Source organism: Panulirus ornatus, chromosome 8, assembly GCF_036320965.1.
Source record: "Panulirus ornatus isolate Po-2019 chromosome 8, ASM3632096v1, whole genome shotgun sequence".
Taxonomy (NCBI): domain Eukaryota; kingdom Metazoa; phylum Arthropoda; class Malacostraca; order Decapoda; family Palinuridae; genus Panulirus; species Panulirus ornatus.
The window spans coordinates 9,662,643-9,685,580 of NC_092231.1; the positions used below are offsets into that span (position 1 = coordinate 9,662,643).

The window sequence follows — 22,938 nt, forward strand, 5'->3', positions numbered from 1 at the left end:
TGTAGCACTTATAGAGTTGATAGAGATGCTCTGTGGAAGGTATAAGTTGCTGAAAGCAGTGAAAAGTTTTTATCGAGGATGTAAGGCATGTGTACGAGTAAGAAGAGAGGAAAGTGATCAGTCCCCAGTGACTGTCGCTTTGTGGCATGGGTGCATGATGTCTCCATGGTTTTTTAATTTGTTTATGGATTGGGTTGTTAGAGAGGTAAATGCAAGAGTTTTGGAGAAAGGGGCAAGTATGCAGTCTGTTGTGGACGAGAGGACTTGGGAAGTGTCACTTGTTGTTCGCTGATGATACAGTGCTGGTGGCTGATTCGGGTGAGAAACTGTAGAAGCTGGTGACTGAGTTTGTTAAAGTGTGTGAAAGAAGAAAGCTGAGAGTAAATGTGATTAAGAGCAAGATTATTAGGTTCAGTAGGGTGGAGGGACAAGTCAGTTGAGAGAGAAGTTTGAATGGAGAAAAACTGGAGGAAGTGAAGTATTTTAGATATCTGGGAGTGGATTTAACAGCGGATGGAATCATGGAAGCGGAAGTGAGTCACAGGGTGGGGGAGTGGGCGAAAGTTCTGGGAGCATTGAAGAATGTGTGGAAGGCAAGAACGTTCCTGGAGAACAAAAATGGGTATGTTTGAAGGAATGGTTATTTGGTTGCAAGGCGTGGGCTATAGATAGGGTTGTGCGGAGGAGGGTGGATGTGTTGGAAATGAGATGATTGAGGACTATGTGGTGTGAGGTGGTTTGATCACGTAAGTAATGAAAGGGTAAGAGAGATGGGTGGTTATAAAAACAGTGTGGTTGAGAGAGCAGAAGAGGGTTTATCGAAATGGTTTGGTCACATGGAGAGAATGAGTGAGGAAAGATTGACCAAGAGGATATATCTGTCAGAGATGGAGGGAATGAGAAGTGGGAGACCTAATTGGAAGTGGAAAGATGGAGTGAAAAAGATTTTGAGCGATCAGGGCCTGAACATACAGGAGGGTGAAAGGCGTGCAAGGAATAAAGTGAATTGGAATGATGTGGTATACCAGGGTCGACGTGCTGTCATTGGATTGAACCAGGGCATGTGAAGCATCTGGGGTAAACCATGGAAAGTTTTGTGGGGTAAGTATTAGCTACCTCGCTAATACGGGATACAGTGACAAAAGTTTAATAAAAAATATGATAATATGATAATACTTAGTAATTACTGAACTCTGTAAGAGTACATCATATGAAGCTTCTGAATTTAACTGACAATGAGCATTAATGTATATCTCTTTCCCCTTATCTGTCCATTAAATCATTTCCCAGATTTTTATTAGATTTTTCACTGATTTTTTTGTTTGTTTCATTATACCATATATGAAAATTCATTTTACAGCTTTGAAAGAAATTATGAAAATTTAACCTCAGAATTAAAAGTGAAGCAGTATGATATTAGATAAAAAAGATTTAGACCTATGCTTATATACCAAAAGTAGCAGTTGTAAAATGGAATTTATGAAGTTTATCTCATCTTTATTTTTACAACTCAATTGGCTGTAGATTATGATCATTTCCGCTGCAGTTTGATATTTATTTTCATTAAGATTATAGATAAAAGTGAAGCACTGTTACGTCAACCTCTAGATGTAAAGATGCACGTAGTATGATGAATTACAGTAATCTGTTTTTACAGGATTTTATCCGTGCAGGAATAGGGAGTCCAGCTTCAGCAAACATGATCCTCACTGGTTCATATGACCATACAGTTAAGCTATGGGACACTCGTACAGCAACCAGTGTCCTAACTGTCGACCATGGTACACCAGTTGAAAGCCTTGTCTGCTTCCCGTCTGGTGGAATCTTTGTCTCAGCAGGTACACATTTTTGTTCCTTATTTAAGAGGATGTTGGTGTATGATGTATGTTTATAAAACTTATATTGGAGATTCTTCCTGAAACATTGATGATATTTACTTAAGAATTGTGAACATTAATATAGGCACTAATTGAAGTGAAGTACAGTAATCCCTCAATTTAATGGATTTTGCATTTAACAGTAGAAAAGGGTTTGATGTATTTATTGATATCCTGTGGTTTGAATTACTGTGAGATGATTGTAAATGTAAAAGGTTTTTATTTAAACCTTTCTATTTGCAGTTGATTTTTCAGCCAACCCGAATTATTATTTTTTGATACATATTCACCATTTCATGCTTTAGTGAGGTAACATCAAGAACAGAGGACTGACCCTTGGAGGAAAAATCCTCACTGGCTCCCTTCTCTGTTCCTTCTTTTGGATGAGTAAAAACTGGAGGGGAGGATTTCCAGCCCCTGCTCCCACTCCTCTTAGTCACCTTCTTTCTCCTCTATCCCCAGGGATAGAATATTTTTTTTATTAATATTTTTAGCAAAATTTGCCCAATTTTTTTTTTCTAAAGAATTAAGACATTCATTTCTAGTTTAGGAAAAATATATCATCTACTGGATTGGCCAATTCTGTGTAAACATTATTTTCACAAACTTTTTATCCTTGGGAATGGGGCAGAAAGAATACTGCCCACATATTCCCTTTGTGTTGTAAAAGATCACTTAAAAGGGTGGGAGCAGGTGGGCTAGAAATCTTTCCCTCCTGTCCTTCTTTTCCAAAAGGAGGAACAGAGAAGGAGGCAAAGTGAGATTTTTCCCTCTAAGGCTCAGTCATCTGTTCTTGATAGTACCTCGCTAATGTGGGAAATGGCAAATATGTATCAAAATAAAAGTTATAATGTATGATAAGGTGCAGAAAAAATATGAATTAAAAGTTAATAATTTGTAGTTTAGGAAAAAATTACTTAGTGGAATGGCCAGTCCTAAGAAAGGGCTGCATGGGTGCAGCTTGAGCATGCCAGTGAGTACTAAAGGCTGTGCTAGGTACCAAAGATACTGTTAGTCCCTAGAAAACATGCACCACAGCCCATCATGGTCACTAGTAGGCTATTGAGCCTCCAGGCAGTTCCAGTGACTCATGCTTTGTTTGGGTTGTCATCTATGGCTTGCATAAATTGTGCACAGAACTCAGTTTGTAGTGGGAAAGTATGTACCTGGATTTAGGGCAGTATCAATGATATTAGCACTGAAAGGGTTAAGGGAAAGGAAAAAGATATATATTTATGTTGCTTTCATTTATTCCAAACATAATCTTTATAGGTGGTTGTGAGGTAAAAGTTTGGGATGCAGTAGCCGGTCGGTTATTGTCCAAATTGTCACAGCACCACAAGACTGTCACCTGCCTTTCTTTTGCCTGTGACAAGAGGAGACTCTTGTCTGGCTCACTTGACTGCCATGTGAAGATATATGATGTTGACACCTACTCAGTTGTTCACACACTTGACTACCCTGCACCTGTTCTATGCATGGCACTTGCTGTAAGTTGATGATATGACATATGTTGATAGGAATTTAAATTTATGTTCTCATATGCATAATTATTTTCCTTTAGAAATGTCTAGCTTAAATTCTAGTTTAATTTACTGATAGATCATGATGATTGCTGCAGCAGTACAATTTAACATTAGTAATGCTTATTGTCATGTAATATTGAGATGTGTTTCTAATTGAAGTTAGTATTTCTGATATATGATTTTGTCATCCAGAAATGCGTAAACCTCTAAACATTGTTCCAATGAAAGTTGTTTCTGGTAGCTTCTTAAAACTTCCTTTAGAGTATGCATCTAGTTCCTCCCATTTCTTTGTTAGCTAAGTTGAGAACATGTGGTTTCGTGTGGCTTAGGAAGCAAAGTACATCTGGTTACTAAACCAGGATATATTGAATTTCTGGGACGACTTCTCTCTTAGTAGTTTATGATTGATTAGAGTTTTGAAGCTTATTCATGTCATCAAAGATTTTGGGAGTATTACATTTTTACATTATGGGGTCAGTATATATGTTTGTGTTTTCATTTTTTTTTAGAAGTGTGGTAATTTGTTTTTGTATATTCTATTTTGCTGTGTATGGCAATTCATAATAATTTTTAGTAGCTAGTATTTGTAAGATTATAGTTGTTTTGAACTGATACTGTATATGTGTGCCTGTGGAAACACTGTACTGGAGTTGCCCTCTGCCTGTGGCCTGTCATGAATGAAGAACTGAGAGCTAAAAAGCATCATTGGAGTCCACCAGTTATGCTGGGGAGTAAAAGGGATGAGCAATGGAGGGTGATGGCTGTGAATGTTAATGGGATGATTAGTGAGAGTAAGAGAAGGGAGCTTGTGGAGAATTCTAAAAAGTTATAGTTTGGATGTGATGGGAAGTTAGAAAACTCATATCCTTGGGCAGGGCGCATTTAGTGAAAATGGAATTGATGAATGCAAGTTGTGGAGGGTGTGGAAGGAGTAGTGGTATGGATAGGCAGTTGTGTTTTCAGTAAGAGTATGGGAGAGTGTTACAAAGCAGGGATGGAATGGATCAAGAATAGTATAGATGAAAGGAAAGACTGGAATTGTGATGTATGCATAGGTATGTGTATGTTTGCCTGTGAATATGAAGACTGTGTAACATAAGGATGAAATTTGAATTAGTTTAGAAAGTTTGAGAAGGAGAGGAAGGTGGTTGTATTGGATGATATGAAGGCAAAGGTGGAATGAAATGAAATTAGGGAGGATAGCTGGCAGATTGGGAGTGCCTGGAGTAAATGAGAATAGAAGTTATCTTGTGGATGTCTAAGGTGAGAGAGATTTATTTCTTGCAAACACGTTTTTTTGGCAAATGCCTTCAGCACAGTATGATTTACAGATATGCATGGATGAAAAAATGAAGGAAAAGAACAAAAGGGTTTAATTGATCATGTGGGAGTGGATAAAAGGTTAAGAAAGGTTATGCTGGATATTAGAGCTGTGAGAGGATTCTTTGGAGATTTTGACCATTTTGCTGTTCTTGTGGAAGTGAGGATTAGGGAGAAGTGGAGGTATGGCTTAAGAAACAATGGAAAGATAACAGCATTGGCACGGGAGAAGATGGATCAGAAAGAATGTGAGGAGGAGCACAAAAGAAAGGTGACAGAAAGTTTAGATCTATATCTGTGACTCCTGTTCAAATTACAACTCCCTCAAAGGGATGGCCACAGCAACAGAGTCATCATAACTAAAGAACTCTAGTGCCACTTAGCCTTTAGTGCCTCACCCTTAACATGTTACTGGCAGAGGGGAAATTCAGTATAGTGTTTGCAGTGGCTCCTACCTATGTTTGTAGTGACTACTACTATCAAATGCTCCTACTTACTACCTCTACCTAATGTTTACCTAATGCTCCAGCCTAAATGTTCGTACCTACTACATCTATCTGGATGAAAGTGCAGTGAATATAGGGATGTGGTCATATATGTAAAAGGTGTTAAAAATGTTTAGCGAAAGTTAAAGGTTGTAGAATTAGTAGTTCAATACAAGGTTGTGAAATATAAGAATAAAGGTGGAAATGCATGGTGGATGGATGAAATTGGAAATGCTGTGAAGAAAAACACACATGGTAGATTGCTTGAAAATAATTTAGCAGTATAAGTTCAGCAAAGGAAGAGGGAAGAATATAAGATGTGTAAATGAAATGTTAAGAGGCTGATAAAGGAAAGTAAAGAAAGAGCAGGGAAGATTTAAGACAAGTTTAGTGAAAAGTTTAAGGAAAATATGAAATTGTAGTGTAAGTAAGTGAAAAAGGAAAGAGATGGATGTACGAATGGAAATACTAACATGAGAATTAAGGAAGGGGAGTTGCTGAATCAAAAAGAGGAAGTGAAAGAAAGATGGAAAGACTATTTTGAGGAAGTGATGAATGTAGGGGAAAGTTACACAGCAGTTGTTACATGCATTGATATGGAGAATGGAAGGAAAGGAAACAAGTACAGGGATCTATGGCAAGCATAGAGATTGAAAATGTCATTAATGAGGTTGAAGGTAGGAAAGGCACTTTGAGTGGATTGGATTAAAGTTGAAATGGTAAAGCATGGAGGAGAAAGTGTGATAGATTGGATGGATTTGCTGTATGATTTAGCATGGAAGCAGAAGATTGTGCCTAAGTATTGGGTGAAAGCTATTATTGTCCCTTTATTCAAAGGAAAAGATGCTAAGGATGTATGTGCAGCATTTATAGGGGAAGAGTGTTAGGTATCTTAGAGTGAACTTGGCAGCGAATGGAACCATGGAAGCGGAAGTGAGTTACAGGGTGGGTGAGAGGGGCAAAGGTTTCGGGAGCGATGAAGAATGTGTTGGAGAGAATGTTATCTTGGAGAGCAAAAATGGGTATGTTTGAAGTAGTTCCAACAATATTATATGGTTGTGAGGCATGGGCTATAGATAGGGTTGTACGGAGGAGGGTATATGTGTTGAAAATGAAATGTTTGAGGACAATATGTGGCATGAGGTGGTTTGATCGAATAAGTAATGAAGGGGTAAGATAGACGTGTAGTAGTAAAAAGTGTGGTTAAGAGGACAGAAGAAGGTGTGTTGAAATGGTTTGGACATGTGGAGAGAATGAGTGAGGAAAGGTTGACAAAGAGCATAAATGTGTCAGAGGTAGGGGGAACAAGAAGTGGGAGACCAAATTGAAGGTGGAAGGATGGAATGATTAAGATTTTGAGTGATCAGCACCTGAAGATGCAGGAGGGTGAGAGGCATGCTTGGAATAGAGTGAATTGGAATGATGTGGTATACTGGGATTGACATTCTGTCAGTGGACTGAACTAGGGCATGTGAAATGTCTGGGTAAACCATGGAAAGGTCTGTGGGGCCTGGATGTGGATAGGGAGCTGTGGTTTTGGTGCATTACACATGACCGCTAGAGACTGAGTGTAAATGAATGTAGCCTTTTTTGTTTGCTTTCCTTGGGCTAACCTGCCGATGCCGGGGGATGACAATGCTGTTTCCTGCAGGGCAGTGTGGCGCCAGGAATGGATGAAGGCAAGCATGAATATGTACAGCTGACCACAGTCCTGGCTAGTACAGTCAGTGTTGTCAGTCCTAACATTCTGGTAGGCATGAACTCTGGGAGGGAGAGGGAGGCGAGAGGGGGTCGGGGGTGACTGATGGTGGAGGTAAGGGAGGGGCAGAGGAGTCAAGGGGTTAGGAGAGGCAGAGTTGATATTACACGATGCAGCAGACATGTTATGATTCCATCACCCATGGAATTTATTACAATTATGATTAATTAGGAAGACTGTGAATACAATTACAATTCCACCCACAAAATGGAATCGATTATGATTACGATTCCAAAGGTTTGTAATTGATTAAGGTTAAAAATTACATTATTGGAGGAAAACAGGACCAAGCAGATTTTTCATTGGCTGAAATGTGGCTATGAATATTAGGCATAACAAGAAGTAAAAGTTAGTATCTTCAAAATAATGATAAAACTGCACCTGTGACATAGGAATTAGGGTGGAGGAATACTGGAGGGAGAGAGACAGAGGAAGGATGAGTAGAATGGTGTATGCATGGGAGGCATGTAAGGACAGGGATAAGTGGAGACTCTTTTGCCATGGCCATCTCTTGGTGGGAGTTCCTGGAGGGAATGGGCATCAGAGATATAGGTAGATAGAGAAGATATATTCCATTGGATCTAAGTGAAAGTATCCTAGATCTTTCATTGATAAATCTCTTGAGTTGGCAAAGAAATAATTTTATAGAGTTAACTCCACACCTCCCCTTGATACCAAGAACCTTTTAATTCTTCAGTGAAGTGAAAATTGTGTTATTGATAGGTAAAATAGATAGAAAATAGCAAAGAAAAGGCTCTTTTCCCACCCTCCACTCCCTCTAGCAACATACCTGACAGAAACAAGTAAAAAAAAAAAAGTAGATTTGATAGGCCTACAGGAAATTTTTATAGGAGAGTCATAAGGTAAGAACACAAGGGGGGAGCATTAGGTAGAAGTAGGAACATCAGGTAAGAGCTTCTGCAAACATTGCACTTGGCTTTCTCACTGCCAGTGGCTTGTTAAAGGTGAGGCACTATCGGCAAAGAAGGGCACTGGAGTTCACTAGTTATGGAGACTTTGTTGCCATGGCCACCCCCTTGAGGGAGTTCCACAATGGAACAGGTCAGACACTGATATGAAGATAGAAGTCATAGGGTAAAACACACGATTATGTCATGTCACATCACCATCAACATGCATCCCTTCAATTTTTGTATAGACATTAGTAAGGATAAACTTGAGCTCCAGCTTTTTCATGAACTATTTCTGTATTATACCTGTTTTTTAATTAAGGTTGATGTGAATTTTTGTCCAAGAGTGGAGCCTCCAATGAAAAAAAATTCCATTTACTCCTTGTATCCATCAATAGCTTGTTCCGTGAGTGGTCTTAGTTAACCCTATCATATGCTTTCTCCAGCTCCACAAATGCCATGGCTTACTTTCTCCAATGAATTTTTAGATGCATTTTCCAAAGCAGACACCTGGTCTCCATAGCCTCTACCTCTCCTAAAACCACAATGTTCTTACCCAGACAGCAGCTATGTGCATGACACCAACCTCTCAGTTGCTTTCCTTCCATACTCCTTAGTGGGTATAATCAGCAACCTTATACAGTATTGTATGACCAATTTTTGTTTGCCTCCTTGCCTTTATACAAAGGGTCTGTATCTGCACTTTCCCAGTCCTCAGGCACCTTGCAATAGGCTATACATACATTAGACAGTCAGACAAACCAATCAGTAGCACCATCATTCCTTTTTTTGAGAAGCTCAGCTGCCATCCTTTCCACTCTTAGTGTAATACATTTCATTTTGAATTTTTTTTTTTGCTATCTCCTCTCTTTCAACCATGACATTTGCATTACCACACTTCATTTTGCACAATTTTTTCACAGTCTCCTCTCTTTTATCCTTGACGTTTGCATTCCATACCCCCACGTCATCCCAAATGCACCACATCTGCCTCCTTCTAACACATAATTCCTTCTAAATTCTCAAACACATTTTCACATCTTTTTCAGTTACTACGTCTCCATTTGCTATCCTGACTGTCATGCCTGTGTTTTTTTTGTTCTCCTTCCGCAATTCACCCCTAGAAAACATTTTCATACTCTCTCTGAAGTTCATCAACACTCTTTCCATATATTATTTGCCCACTTTTTCTTTTTGCACCTTTCTCTTAACCTTCAGTTGCTTTCTTTTGCACTCCTCCCAAGCAGGTACTGTTTACACTTCCCCCATTTCTGTTTCATTAGAAGTTTAACTTCCTTATTCCACCATTCATTATCCTTTCTGACATGTCCATAGCCCATATCACACATTCCACACACTTAAACTTGCTAAATAACTCACTGGATTGTTACATACCTTCATTTCCTTTTCTACTGCCCAAGATTCATTTACTTTCACCTCGTGCCAGTCTTCACTCTGTTTCTCCTGATTGTCACTTTTCTTAGAACACTTTTATCACTTCTGTCACTTGTATTTTACTTCCTTTTTCTCTGAGATAGGTCATATTTATTTGGATGGAGTAGTGTTGTTTTGGGATTTGAGGGAATTTTTCCAATTTATTTTTTAATAGCATAATGGAAGCTTCAGTACATGTTGTTGCAGGAACTTGTCAGACAGTAGTAGGCTTTGATTCCTTTAGTTTAAATCTTAAGGTACCTTTTGTCTGCTTTTGTCTGTGATGAAAAGCTTCTGTTAGTCAGCATAGTGTTAGAATTTAAAAATATATCTATTTTATTCATTATACTTGATCATCGTTTCCCACGTCAGGAGGTAGTGCCAGGAAACAAAGAACGAACCATCCACACATATCTTTCTTTCATACTATTCGCCATTTCCCGAATTAGCGAGGTAGCGTTGAGAACAGAGAACTGGGCCCTTGAGGGAATATCCTCACCTGGGCCCCTTCTCTGTTCCCTCTTTTGGAAAATTAAAAAAAAAAGTGAGAGGGGAGGATTTCCAGCCCCCTGCTCCCTCCCTTTTTAGTCGCCTTCTACGACACGCAGGGAATACGTGGGAAGTATTCTTTCTCCCCTATCCCCAGGGATAATCCACACATATACACTTTATTATTATTATTTTTTTATTATACTTTGTCGCTGTCTCCCGCGTTGGCGAGGTAGCGCAAGGAAACAGATGAAAGAATGGCCCAACCCACCCACATACACATGTATATACATACACGTCCATACATGCACATATACATACCTATACATCTCAACTTATACATATATATACACAGACAGACATATACATATATACACATGTACATAATTCATACTGTCTGCCCTTTACTTATTCCCATCGCCACCCCGCCACACATGAAATGACAACCCCCACCGCCCGCATGTGCGCGAGGTAGTGCTGGGAAAAGACAACAAAAGCCACATTCATTCACATTCAGTCTCAAGCTGTCATGTATAATGCATCGAAACCACAGCTCCCTTTCCACATCCAGGCCCCACAAAACTTTCCATGGTTTACCCCAGATGCTTCACATGCCCTGGTTCAATCATTGACAGTACGTCGACCCCGGTATACCACATCGTTCCAGTTTACTATATTCCTTACACGCCTTTCACCATCCTGCATGTTCAGGCCCCAATCACTCAAAATCTTTTTCACTCCATCTTTCCACCTCCAATTTGGTCTCCCACTTCTCCTTGTTCCCTCCACCTCTGACAAATATATCCTCTTTGTCAATCTTTCCTCATTCATTCTCTCTATGTGACCAAACCATTTCAAAACTCCTTCTTCTGCTGTCTCAACCTCACTCTTTTTATTACCACACATCTCTTTTACCCTTTCATTACTTACTCGATCAAACCACCTCACACCACATATTGTACTCAAACATCTCATTTCCAACACATCCACCCTCCTCCGCACAACTCCCACGCCTCGCAATCATATGAAATTATTGGAACCACTATTCCTTCGAACATACCCATTTTTGCTTTCCAAGATAACGTTCTTGACTTCCACACATTTTTCAACGCTCCCAGAACCTTTGCCCCCCTCCCCCACCCTATGATTCACTTCCGCTTCTATGGTTCCACCGCTGCCAAATCCACTCCCAGATATCTAAAACACTTCACTTCCTCCAGATTTTTCCATTCAAACTTACCTCCCAATTGACGTCCCTCAACCCTACTGTACCTAATAACCTTGCTCTTATTCACATTTACTCTCAGCTTTCTTCTTTCACACACTTTACCAAACTCAGTCACCAGCTTCTGCAGTTTCTCATCTGAATCAGCCACCAGCACTGTATCATCAGCAAACAACAACTGACTCACTTCCCAAGCTCTCACATCCACAACAGACTGCATAATTGCCCCTCTTTCCAAAAGTCTTGCATTCACCTCCCTAACAACCCCATCCATAAACAAATTAAACAACCATGGAGACATCACGCACCCCTGCCACAAACCAACATTCACTGAGAACCAGTCACTTTCCTCTCTTCCAACTCGTACACATGCCTTATGTCCTTGATAAAAACTTTTCACTGCTTCTAACAACTTGCTTCCCACACCATATATTCTTAATACCTTCCACAGAGCATCTCTATCAACCCTGTCATATGCCTTCTCCAGATCCATAAATGCTACATACAAATCCATTTGCTTTTCTAAGTATTTTTCACATACATTCTTCAAAGCAAACACCTGATCCACACATCCTCTATGTGTATACATTTGTACACATATTCATACTTGCTTGCCTTCTAATCAGTTCCCAGAGCCACCCCGCCCCACAGGAAACAGCATTGCTACCCCCTGCTTCAGTGGGGGAGCACCAGGAAAACTGACAAAAATGGCTACATTCAATCACACTCAATATCTAGCTTGTTATGTGTAATGCAGTCTCTATCTGTCATGTGTAATGCATGGAAACTACAGCTCCCTATCTACATCCAGGCCCCACAGACCTTTCCATGTTTTCCCCCACGTTTCACATGCCCTGGATCAGTCCATTGACAGCACATCGACCCCAGTATACCACATCGTTCCTATTTACGCTATTCCTTGCACACCTCTCACCCTCCTGTATGTTCAGGCCCCAATTGTTGAAAATCTATTTTACTCCATCCCTCCAAATCCAATTTGGTCTCCTGCTTCTTGTTCCCTCCACTTCTGACACATATATCCTCTTTGTCAACCAAGTGTTTGTTAATTCACATTTTACATTACAGCCTGGAGATTCTACGCTTGTTGTTGGTATGGTTTCTGCAGGGTCTGGGCTTGTGTCATTTCAGCACCGTCGAGAACCAGAAACTACTGCAACAGTGACTTCCCAAAGAAAAGCTGCAAATAAAAGGAATGTAATCCTTGAGGACTTTAAAACAGTTCCCAATGATGTGGTAAGCTATTTCAGGTCTCAAGAATATCCTGTTTTGTAATGTTTTCTGCACTATTTTCATTTGTAAGTTACATGTCTGATCCCACCAAATCTTGGTGTAAGTTTGTTTCTTTTAGCTATTTTGTTATGTTTGAAGGCACATTGTCCAGTAGGTATTTAATGTATAAACTTCCTAGAATTATAGTTGATTTTTTTTTTTATACAGTGTGTGAGGATGGTAAGCAACAACAGTCACTCAAAAAATTCCATGCTATTGGGTGTATTAGTGGTGAACTTGACACTGCCTCCCTCACTTTTTATTTAAAGTATCGTAGTTGAAGGCTGTCATGGCATTGTCCTTGTACTGAACATTGTTTGGTATTTAAAATAATTCTGACAGTTCAACACATCATCTATTGATAGCAGTAGATATATTTATTACCATGTCCTATAGTGTATCATCTCATTAGATATCCTTGATTTATTGGCACTTGTATTTTAGATTAGACTGGAGTATTGTATTGAATGGGTTATAAAGCATGGAAGATTTAAGTGTTTCAAGTTTTTCATCTATGGATTGAGCCCCATAAGCATTTGAGACATCACTTGCACAGGGAGTTAAAACACTGTTTAGCTTCTTCCTCCCTAAAAGAAAGGGAGGATAATGTATCTATAAAGATTCATCCTCCTCCACCATGATGGTAATTATCAGTAGTCATACAGCAACCCACATAGGTTTGTCACTTTATTGTACATTGCTGTAGTGGTGCTAAGCAGCCATCATTTCCCATCATTCTCAGTCAAAACTTATATATTGACCCATTCTCTTCTAACTTTTTCTGATATCCCTCCTCATTCCTGTTGATATGCTGTCAGATGTTCATAGCGCTGTGTCCATAGGTGAGAAATGTAGATTTTGAAGTAAGATAAAATCAGCTACCAAAGGCAAAGCTCTATGAGCATCAATTTATTACCCTATCTTTTTCTTTGCTGCCACATAGATGAGAAATGATGGAAGAGAAGAACAAAAGGGTTTGCTGGATTATGTGGCTGTGGATGAAAACTTGAGAAAGGTTGTGCTTCTTGTGTAAGATGTGTAAGCAGAAAGTTAAAAGGCTGACAGAGGTAAGTAATGAAAGGATAGATGAAGATTTTTGAAGAAAGTCAAGTGAAAAATTTAAGGAAAGTAAGAAAGTTGGTGGATGTAAGAGTGAAAATGTAAATGTGTAAGGAAGGATAGTTGCTGAATCAAAGGAGAAAATAAAAAGATGGAGAGTATTTTGAAGAACTTATGAATGGGGGAGAAGGTGAGGTAGTAGTTGTCATGTGCATGGGTATGGAGGATTGAAGGAAAAGGATACAGAGTGCAGGAGCCTGTAGCTGAAGGGAAGGTACAAGTGCAATAATGAAGTTGAAGGTAGGAAAGGCACTAAGAGTGGATGTGATTATAGCTGAAATGTTGAAGAATGGAGAAGAAAGTGTGATATAGTGGATGCGTTTGATATATAATTTACAGTGGAAGCTAGAGATTTTGCTTGCAGATTGGATGAAAAGCTATAATTTTCCTTTATTCAAAGGAAAATATGTTAAGGATATATGTTGTAATTGTAGGGGAATAAGTGTGTTAAGTATACCAGGAAAAGTGTATGCAAAAGTGTTGATTGATAAGAGTAATGGAAGGGACTGAATGCAGAATAAATGAGGAGCAAGGGGGTTGTAGGAAGGGTAGAGGATGTTTGGATCAGATGTTGAAATGACAGTGACTGGAAAAGTGTTTTGCGAAAAGTAAGAAACTACATGTAGCTTTTATGGCTCTCGAGAAAGTGTATGACAGAGTTGAATGGAGAGGATAATTAGGGTAGGGAGACAGTGAGACAGAGTTGAGTGGAGAGGATAATTAAGGTAAGGAGATAATGTTGGTTAGTGTGAAAGCCTTCTATAAAGGGGGAAATGCATATGTATGAGTAGGTGGAAAGTTGAGTAAAAGTTTTAGTATATACGTCGGAGTGAGGAAGGGGTGTGTGACATCAAATGTTTTTTAACATATGTATGGATGTAGTGATAAGACTGGTGAAAAAAATAGGAAAAGGGGTGTGAAGATGGATTGTGGTTGGGTATTGTGACTAATGACAAGCCTGTTTGCAGATTATACTGTGTTGTTTGCTAAGAGTGCGGAAGGTTGTGTTTTATATGTGTATGTGTAGGCAATTGAAGGTAAATGAAGGTAAAAGCAAAGTAAAATGGTGTTTGAAAGGAAACAGTGAAATTATAGGTTTTGCAAACCCTATAGAGAGAAAAGAATGTGTACTAAACTGTATTTGGGGAAAGTTTGGTGATATAAAGGGAGAGAGCAGTACAGGTCGAAGAGTCATTGGCCCCCAAACTATAATTATGAAGGGTAGAGGTGTAGGAAAGTGGGGAAAGGCTTAAGGGACAGCACATTCCTCCCAAATCCTAACCTTTGCAGCCAAAACATGAACGTGGGATGAGTCACAGAGGTCTAGAATCCATGTTGTGAAAGAGTTATTCAAGAGGAGCATGTGGTATGACTAGATGGAATGAGAAGAGATATATGGGATGTATGGGATATTTAGTTTGGCAGCGAATGCAAAGTGAATGAACTGTTGGGTGGTAGAATGAGTGAAATGTAATACTTTGAGGTAGTTTGGGCTTGTAGAAAGAATGCAAGAGAGAGAGTTTAGTTTACAAGGAAAATGTGATAGTATGATTAAAGGGGTTGCTTTGAGAGGAAGATCTGTGATATGGGTAAATAGAATGGAAGAGTACTGGAGGAACAGAAATGGGAGAAGAATGCATACATTGGTGCATTGTGATGGAGATTTTTATGTGGCCACCCTTTTGATGGGAATTCCTGTTTTGACAAAACAGCTTCAAGGCACAGATTTCAGTGGTTAGTGAGTGATGTGGATTGCTGGCTATTGAGCAGTGCCTTACTACCATACTTTATCATTATAGACTTGAGTTGGTTGGTGATTGATTCCTGGGTCTCTGTGAATGACCATCAGTTGGCTTCTTAGGAACTATATGGTCAAAGGTGATTCCTCAAAGATACACCGTATTTTGGGAGGTAGAATTGTTGTCACCCCCACAAGCAAATGCTCTCTGAAATACTAATTGGGTTCTACCTATGAAAGAGAAAGGAATTTTTGTACTCCACAACCCACTTTTTAGTTAGTGAAATTGAAATAATCCCCTTTAGCCAATGCTCATGACAATTGATTATTTTCTTTGACAGATTGTTTTTAAAGAAGCAGATGACAAACTTGCAAGATATGAAAAAATGATCAGGAAGTTTAGATTCAGCCATGCATTGGATACAGTCATGGGGTCTTATATTTCAAACAAATGCACACATATATCTGTTGCAATTTTACAGGAATTGATCAGGTAAGTGTGATAACTTCATTGAATTTATTACCTATTCACCATTACATGCCTGGGAATTTAACCCAAAATCATTAGAGTGACAACCAGTCACAGAGACCATTGAGTGAGAAACTGCAGAAGTTGGTGACTGAGTTTGGAAAAGTGTGGGAAAGGAGAAAGTTGAGAGTAAATGTGAATAAGATCAAGGTTATTAGGTTCTGTAGGGTTTAGGAACAAGTTAGTTGGGATGAAAGTTTGAAAGGAGAAAAATTGGAGGAAGTGGAGTGTTTTAGATATCTGGGAGTGGACGTAGCAGCTGATGGAACCATGGAAGTTGAAGTGAGTCTCAGAATAGGGTAGGGGGTGAAGATTCCAGGAGCGATAAAGAATGTGTGGAAGGAGAGAGCATTATCTTGGAGAGCAAAAATAGGAATGTTTGAAGGAATAGTAGTTCCAACAATGTTGTATGGTTGTGTGGCATGGGCAGGGTTGTACAGAGGAGGGTGGATGTGTTGGAAATGAAATGTTTGAGGACAGTATGTGGAGTGAGGTGGTTTGATTGTGTAAGTAATGAAGGAGTAAGAGAGATGTGTGGAAATAACAAGTGTGGTTGAGAGAGCAGAAGAGGGTGTGTTGAAATGGTTAGGATATATGGAGAATGAGTGAGGAAAGATTAAAAGAGGATATATGTGTCAGAGGTGGAGGGAATAAGAAGCAGGAGACCAAATTGTAGGTGGAAGGATGGAGTGTAAAAGATTTTGAGCCATCGGGGCATGAACATACAGGAGGGTGAGAGGCATGCAAGGAATAGAGTGAATTAGAACGATGTGGTACTCCGGGGTTTACATGCTGCCAGTGGACTGAACCAAGGCATGTGAAGAGTCTGGGGTAAGCCATGGAAAGGTCTGTGGGGCCTGGATGTGGATAGGAAGCTGTGGTTTCGGTGCATTACACATGACAGCTACAGGCTGTCTTTTTTGTTTGTTTTCCTGGTGCTACCTTGCTGAAGTTGGGGGCAGTAATGGTTTTCTGTGGGGCGGGGTAGCATCAGGAATGCATCTTTTGTGCAAGCCATCACTGCTTCCCGAAATGCATCCCATTCCTCACCCACTCCCCTCACATCATTTGCTTGTGCATCCTCAGCAGCTAGTCATTCATTATTTGATACAATTTCTCTTGGAGGGTAGGCTGTGAGGAGTCTTCAGATGTCCCATCATATATCTCATCACACAAATTTAGTTGTTTTTCTGTATTACATGTGGTCTGTCACTCATCTCGTCATAGGTTTTGATATCTTTTTTTCAGATTTTTTATGTCTTGTATTTCACCAAGTATCTTTACTTTTCCCAAAACTTTGTCAGTCACTCAGCCTGTTCTGTTGATATGAGGCTATTTAGAGAGTCCAGTGCATATACTTAAACATTGCTAAAGAGTTTTCTTTAATATACCCATGTTGTAATTACAGATATTTTTCACAGTAATAAAGTTCTTCATTTGAAATTCTGTTTTATTAGAAGCTCCATTAGCACATACTAGATATTTGTAAATCAATATTGGTATTAACTTTGAAGTACATAATTTATTTGAATTGTTAGTTTACAGTTTGAGATGTTTTCATCCTAAGTTAGTTCAGCATTATGTAACAACTTTTCTCATGTATACAGATGTGGAGGAATTCGAACTGCTGTTGCTGGGAGGGATGTGAAGAAGCTTATGCCTTTGCTACTTTTCTTGCAAAAGAATATTCGACATCCTACATACAAGCATGTTCTTATGGATGTGACTAATATTGTTATTGGTATGCAATTATTTATAGTAATTCAAGTTACTTTTATGGTTTTGTCTTGAATTGTTAGAAAGTACTTCATGCACTCATATATGGTAGCCATATTGGTTGTCATGAAGATTGGGTCATTATGATGGTAACACTTTTGAGTAATTTAGAATCATGGAAGCTTTTCTTCATGCAGATTTTTTCTTTTTTTTACTAAAAAAAAAAAAAACATGTTACTAGAATAGTCTTAAGTCACTTTTAAGGTTTGCATAATTTTTTTTATCAAAAGGATTCTGTTGCATTCTTTTCTCATATTCAGAATGCTTTGGATTTTACCACTGTTAAAGTAAATTAAAAATATTTTCAACTTGCACTTTAAAGAAATCAAGGATGTCACAATGATTTTTTTTCACGTTGAAGGCTCCAGTCACAAAAAAGTCCACATCAAGGCCAGGCCTTAATTGAAATACAGACATTTATGAAACAGAAAAAGAATAGATAAAGGAAGATGAAAGCCGGCAAGGCAGCAGGTTTGGATGGTATTGCAGTGGAATTTATTAAGAAAGGGGGTGACTGTATTGTTGACTGGTTGGTAAGGTTATTTAATGTATGTATGACTCATGGTGAGGTGCCTGAGGATTGGCGGAATGCGTGCATAGTGCCATTGTACAAAGGCAAAGGGGATAAGAGTGAGTGCTCAAATTACAGAGGTATAAGTTTGTTGAGTATTCCTGGTAAATTATATGGGAGGGTATTGATTGAGAGGGTGAAGGCATGTACAGAGCATCAGATTGGGGAAGAGCAGTGCGGTTTCAGAAGTGGTAGAGGATGTGTGGATCAGGTGTTTGCTTTGAAGAATGTATGTGAGAAATACTTAGAAAAGCAAATGGATTTGTATGTAGCATTTATGGATCTGGAGAAGGCATATGATAGAGTTGATAGAGATGCTCTGTGGAAGGTATTAAGAATATATGGTGTGGGAGGCAAGTTGTTAGAAGCAGTGAAAAGTTTTTATCGAGGATGTAAGGCATGTGTACGTGTAGGAAGAGAGGAAAGTGATTGGTTCTCAGTGAATGTAGGTTTGCGGCAGGGGTGTGTGATGTCTCCATGGTTGTTTAATTTGTTTATGGATGGGGTTGTAAGGGAGGTAAATGCAAGAGTTTTGGAAAGAGGGGCAAGTATGAAGTCTGTTGGGGATGAGAGAGCTTGGGAAGTGAGTCAGTTGTTGTTCGCTGATGATACAGCGCTGGTGGCTGATTCATGTGAGAAACTGCAGAAGCTGGTGACTGAGTTTGGTAAAGTGTTTGGAAGAAGAAAGTTGAGAGTAAATGTGAATAAGAGCAAGGTTATTAGGTACAGTAGGGGTGAGGGTCAAGTCAATTGGGAGGTGAGTTTGAATGGAGAAAAACTGGAGGAAGTGAAGTGTTTTAGATATCTGGGAGTGGATCTGTCAGCGGATGGAACCATGGAAGCGGAAGTGGATCATAGGGTGGGGGAGGGGGCGAAAATTTTGGGAGCCTTGAAAAATGTGTGGAAGTCGAGAACATTATCTCGGAAAGCAAAAATGGGTATGTTTGAGGGAATAGTGGTTCCAACAATGTTGTATGGTTGCGAGGCGTGGGCTATGGATAGAGATGTGCGCAGGAGGATGGATGTGCTGGAAATGAGATGTTTGAGGACAATGTGTGGTGTGAGGTGGTTTGATCGAGTAAGTAACGTAAGGGTAAGAGAGATGTGTGGAAATAAAAAGAGCGTGGTTGAGAGAGCAGAAGAGGGTGTTTTGAAATGGTTTGGGCACATGGAGAGAATGAGTGAGGAGAGATTGACCAAGAGGATATATGTGTCGGAGGTGGAGGGAACGAGGAGAAGAGGGAGACCAAATTGGAGGTGGAAAGATGGAGTGAAAAAGATTTTGTGTGATCGGGGCCTGAACATGCAGGAGGGTGAAAGGAGGGCAAGAAATAGAGTGAATTGGAGTCATGTGGTATACAGGGGTTGACGTGCTGTCGGTGGATTGAAGCAAGGCATGTGAAGCGTCTGGGGTAAACCATGGAAAGCTGTGTAGGTATGTATATTTGCGTGTGTGGACGTGTGTATGTACATGTGTGTGGGGGGGGGTTGGGCCATTTCTTTCATCTGTTTCCTTGCACTACCTCGCAAACGCGGGAGACAGCGACAAAGTATAAAAAAAAAAAAAAAAAAAAAAAAAGGAAAGTATTTGTGAATTTTTGAGAGTGATAAACCTGTCTTTTGAAATGCGCCAGGTCATAGTTATTGGGAAAGACATGAGAAGGTAGAGTCCCAAAGCGTCAATGTGTATGGAAAGAAGCAGGTATCAAAACAGCCCACCCTTGAGTTGCTGTTGGCCACACTAAGCATGTGATGCAGCCAGCTCTCTGGAGCAAAAATCAGAGTAATATCTATAGGAGAGGGAAAGTGAACCAACATTGCAGTATAGGGCAAGAGGGTCAGTTTTGGAAGGTAGCATGGGACAGTTTATAAGACGGATTGCCTTGAGTCAACTTTATCAAGGATGCAGAGCTAGAACCACTCCAGTTTCTACCCATCTCTCTGTTGAAAACACAGTTTTCATATGGGTCTTGAAGGCATTAAAGTTAACAAGATTTTGTGTAAACAAGATTTTGTGTACCCCACTGAGATATCCTGTCCAAGTCCAAGTTTATTGAGGAAGCCATGTCAAAATGAGATGCAGAGCGAGCAAGAAAAGATGGAGCACACGTGAAGGATGTGGACTCAAGGAAGATGTTATTTGGGAGATTAGTGAAGAAAATGATGGCAAGATAAAGGTATTACAAATCGATAGTAGCATACTATATGTTATTGGCCAAAGAATTTGCCTTTCAGTTGGACCAAAATTTTTAATATGGATGATGATAAGCTCTGGGAATTAGACAACAACTTAATCAATTCATATATTTTGGAATTAGTGGAATAGGGATAAGATGATGTAGAAAAGTGATGAAATTTGAATTGGTTTGTTGTTTGAAAGAGAATGAGCCAATAAAATAGGAAGGGAAGAGATAACCAAATAAAGGTTACTTTCTAAACAAAGTATTGTAGCCAGGCATTAAAAGGAAAATGTTGGGTTTTCATCAAGAGATAGAACTGTTGATAAGCAAGAAAAAAAATTAAGAAGGCAGGAAATGGGAAGGGAAGTCTAAAATGCAGATGGAATGATATTAAATGACAAGGGACTGAAGTTAACAAACTGCATGGGGATAACCAAACCAGAGATTATTATTACATTATTTACCATTTCTTGTAATATATGCAGTCAAATTTTTGTTTGCTGACAGGCTGCCTAATGAATGCAGTATCAACTACTATAAAATTACTCTTATTTTCATTTTTACAGATATCTATGGTGATACTTTGGATGAAAATCCAGCTTTGGTGAGATGTTTTAGACAATTAAAGGATGAGGTAAGTTGTCCCCAGAAAGTAAAATTTTGTACATGTGTTTATGTCTGTGTATGTGTAAATATATGTATGTATATATTGATGTGTATATACTTGGCTTAAAAAGACAGATATACATAAGTATACATATGTAAGTAGGAGAGATGGCCAGAGAGCGTTATTGGATTATGTGTTAATTGATAGGCGCGCGAAAGAGAGACTTTTGGATGTTAATGTGCTGAGAGGTGCAACTTGTGGAGGCAGAGGTGAAGATTTGTAGAGGTTTTCAGAAAAGAAGAGAGAATGTTGGGGTGAAGAGAGTGGTGAGAGTAAGTGAGCTTGGTAAGGAGACTTGTGTGAGGAAGTACCAGGAGAGACTGAGTACAGAATGGAAAAAGGTGAGAACAAAGGATGTAAGGGGAGTGGGGGAGGAATGGGATGTATTTAGGGAAGCAGTGATGGCTTGCGCAAACGATGCTTGTGGCATGAGAAGCGTGGGAGGTGGGCAGATTATAATCGAAAGGGTAGTGAGTGGTGGGATGACACTTTCTTGCTGAAACTGCAAAGGCAGCTGAGACCCTAATCAAGGCCATCCCATTAATGCTATCTATCTAGCTAGCTACCTAGAGACTGTGACCAAATGTGGCCTTTTTAGTGCGTTTTCCTGGCGCTACCTTGCTGAAGCAGGGGTTAGCAGTGCTGTTTCCTGTGAGGTGGAGTAGCACCAGAAATGGATGAAGGCAAGCAAGTATGAATATGTACATGTGTGTACATGTATATGTTGCTATGCATATGTGCATGTCTGGGCATTATATATGTGTATATGAATGGCTGAGCCATTCTTTGTTTCCTGGAACTACCTAGCTGATGCAGGAAATGGCGATCAAGTGTAATAAAAAAAAATATAAAAAATGTATATCCTAGCCAGGTACCCATTTTATCGACCAATCCTTAGGAGTGGATGAACAGGTGTACTCTTAAAGCTGCATTATGTTGCTCTGTTCCTCAGCATTAAACCCTCTAAGCCTTGTACCATATGCTGAAGATTTAATATTGTCTAATTCCTATTCTGTGGTTAAACCTTTAATGTAAAAGTACTGCTTCAAGGTTTACTCTCCATTTCAGGTTGCTGCTGAAATGCTTCTTAGTCGTGAACATATTTCACTGATGGGTGCTATTCAGATGTTCCTCACTGCTTCAGCTCCAGAGAGAGCACCAAATGTGACTAGTGTGCAGCAACTAGCAGCAACTTCTTCAGTGTGTAACAGTGATGTCAGCAAAGCACTACTCCCATCATCTTCAACCAAATTTGCTGAAACTCTTGTTGTAGATATTTGCTGATGGAAACAAATTTGAAAATTAATCGGATGTAAGGTGTGAGGTGGTTTGTTCGAGTAAGAGAGATGTGTGATAATAAAAAGAGTGTGGTGAGAGAGCAGAAGAAGGTGTATTGAAATGGTTTTGGTCACATAGAGAGAATGAGTGAGGAAAGATTGACGAGGATATATGTGACAAAGGTGGAGAGAACAAGAAGTGGGAGACCAAATTGGAGGTGGAAGGGTGGAGTAAAAAAGATTTTGAGCGATTGAGGCTTGAACATACAGGAGAATGAAAGGTGTGCAAGGAATAGAGTAAATTGTAATGATGTACCAGGTGTACGAGGGTCAATGTGCTGTCAATGGATTGAACCATGGCATGTGAAGCATCTGGGGTAAACCATGGAAAGTTTTGTTGGGCCTAGATGTGGAAAGGGAGCTGTCGTTTTGGTGCATTATACATGACAGCTAGAGACCGAGTGTGAATGAATGGTGCCTTTGTAGTCTTTTGCTAACATTACCTCGCACACATCCGGGGGGGAAGGGGGGGGGGGGTGTGCCATTTCATGTGTTACGGGGTGGCAGCAGGAATGGATGAAGGAAGCATACATGTGTATGTATACGTTGAAATGTATAGGTATGTATATGTGCGTGTATGGGTGGGTTGGGCCATTCTTTTGTCTGTTTCCTTGCGCTACCTCACTGACGTGGGTGACAGCAACAGAGTATGATAAAAAAAAATTTCATTATCATCAGCAAAGCATGAGAGACATATTAAATGGA

General features: G+C 39.6%; 1 protein-coding gene across 1 annotated transcript in view; it reads left to right on the plus strand.

The window, feature by feature from the left end:
• LOC139749823 (U3 small nucleolar RNA-associated protein 15 homolog) overlaps positions 1 to 22,708 on the plus strand; it is a 46,929-nt gene extending 24,221 nt beyond the window's left edge. The window contains exons 5-11 of the mRNA XM_071664119.1: positions 1,658 to 1,838; positions 3,150 to 3,367; positions 12,113 to 12,280; positions 15,515 to 15,666; positions 17,310 to 17,443; positions 20,796 to 20,863; positions 21,965 to 22,708. Of these exons, the coding sequence (XP_071520220.1) occupies positions 1,658 to 1,838; positions 3,150 to 3,367; positions 12,113 to 12,280; positions 15,515 to 15,666; positions 17,310 to 17,443; positions 20,796 to 20,863; positions 21,965 to 22,180 (1,137 nt within the window). The 3' untranslated portion in view covers positions 22,181 to 22,708. The remainder of the gene's footprint in view (positions 1 to 1,657; positions 1,839 to 3,149; positions 3,368 to 12,112; positions 12,281 to 15,514; positions 15,667 to 17,309; positions 17,444 to 20,795; positions 20,864 to 21,964) is intronic.
• The last annotated feature ends 230 nt before the right edge of the window (positions 22,709 to 22,938 follow it).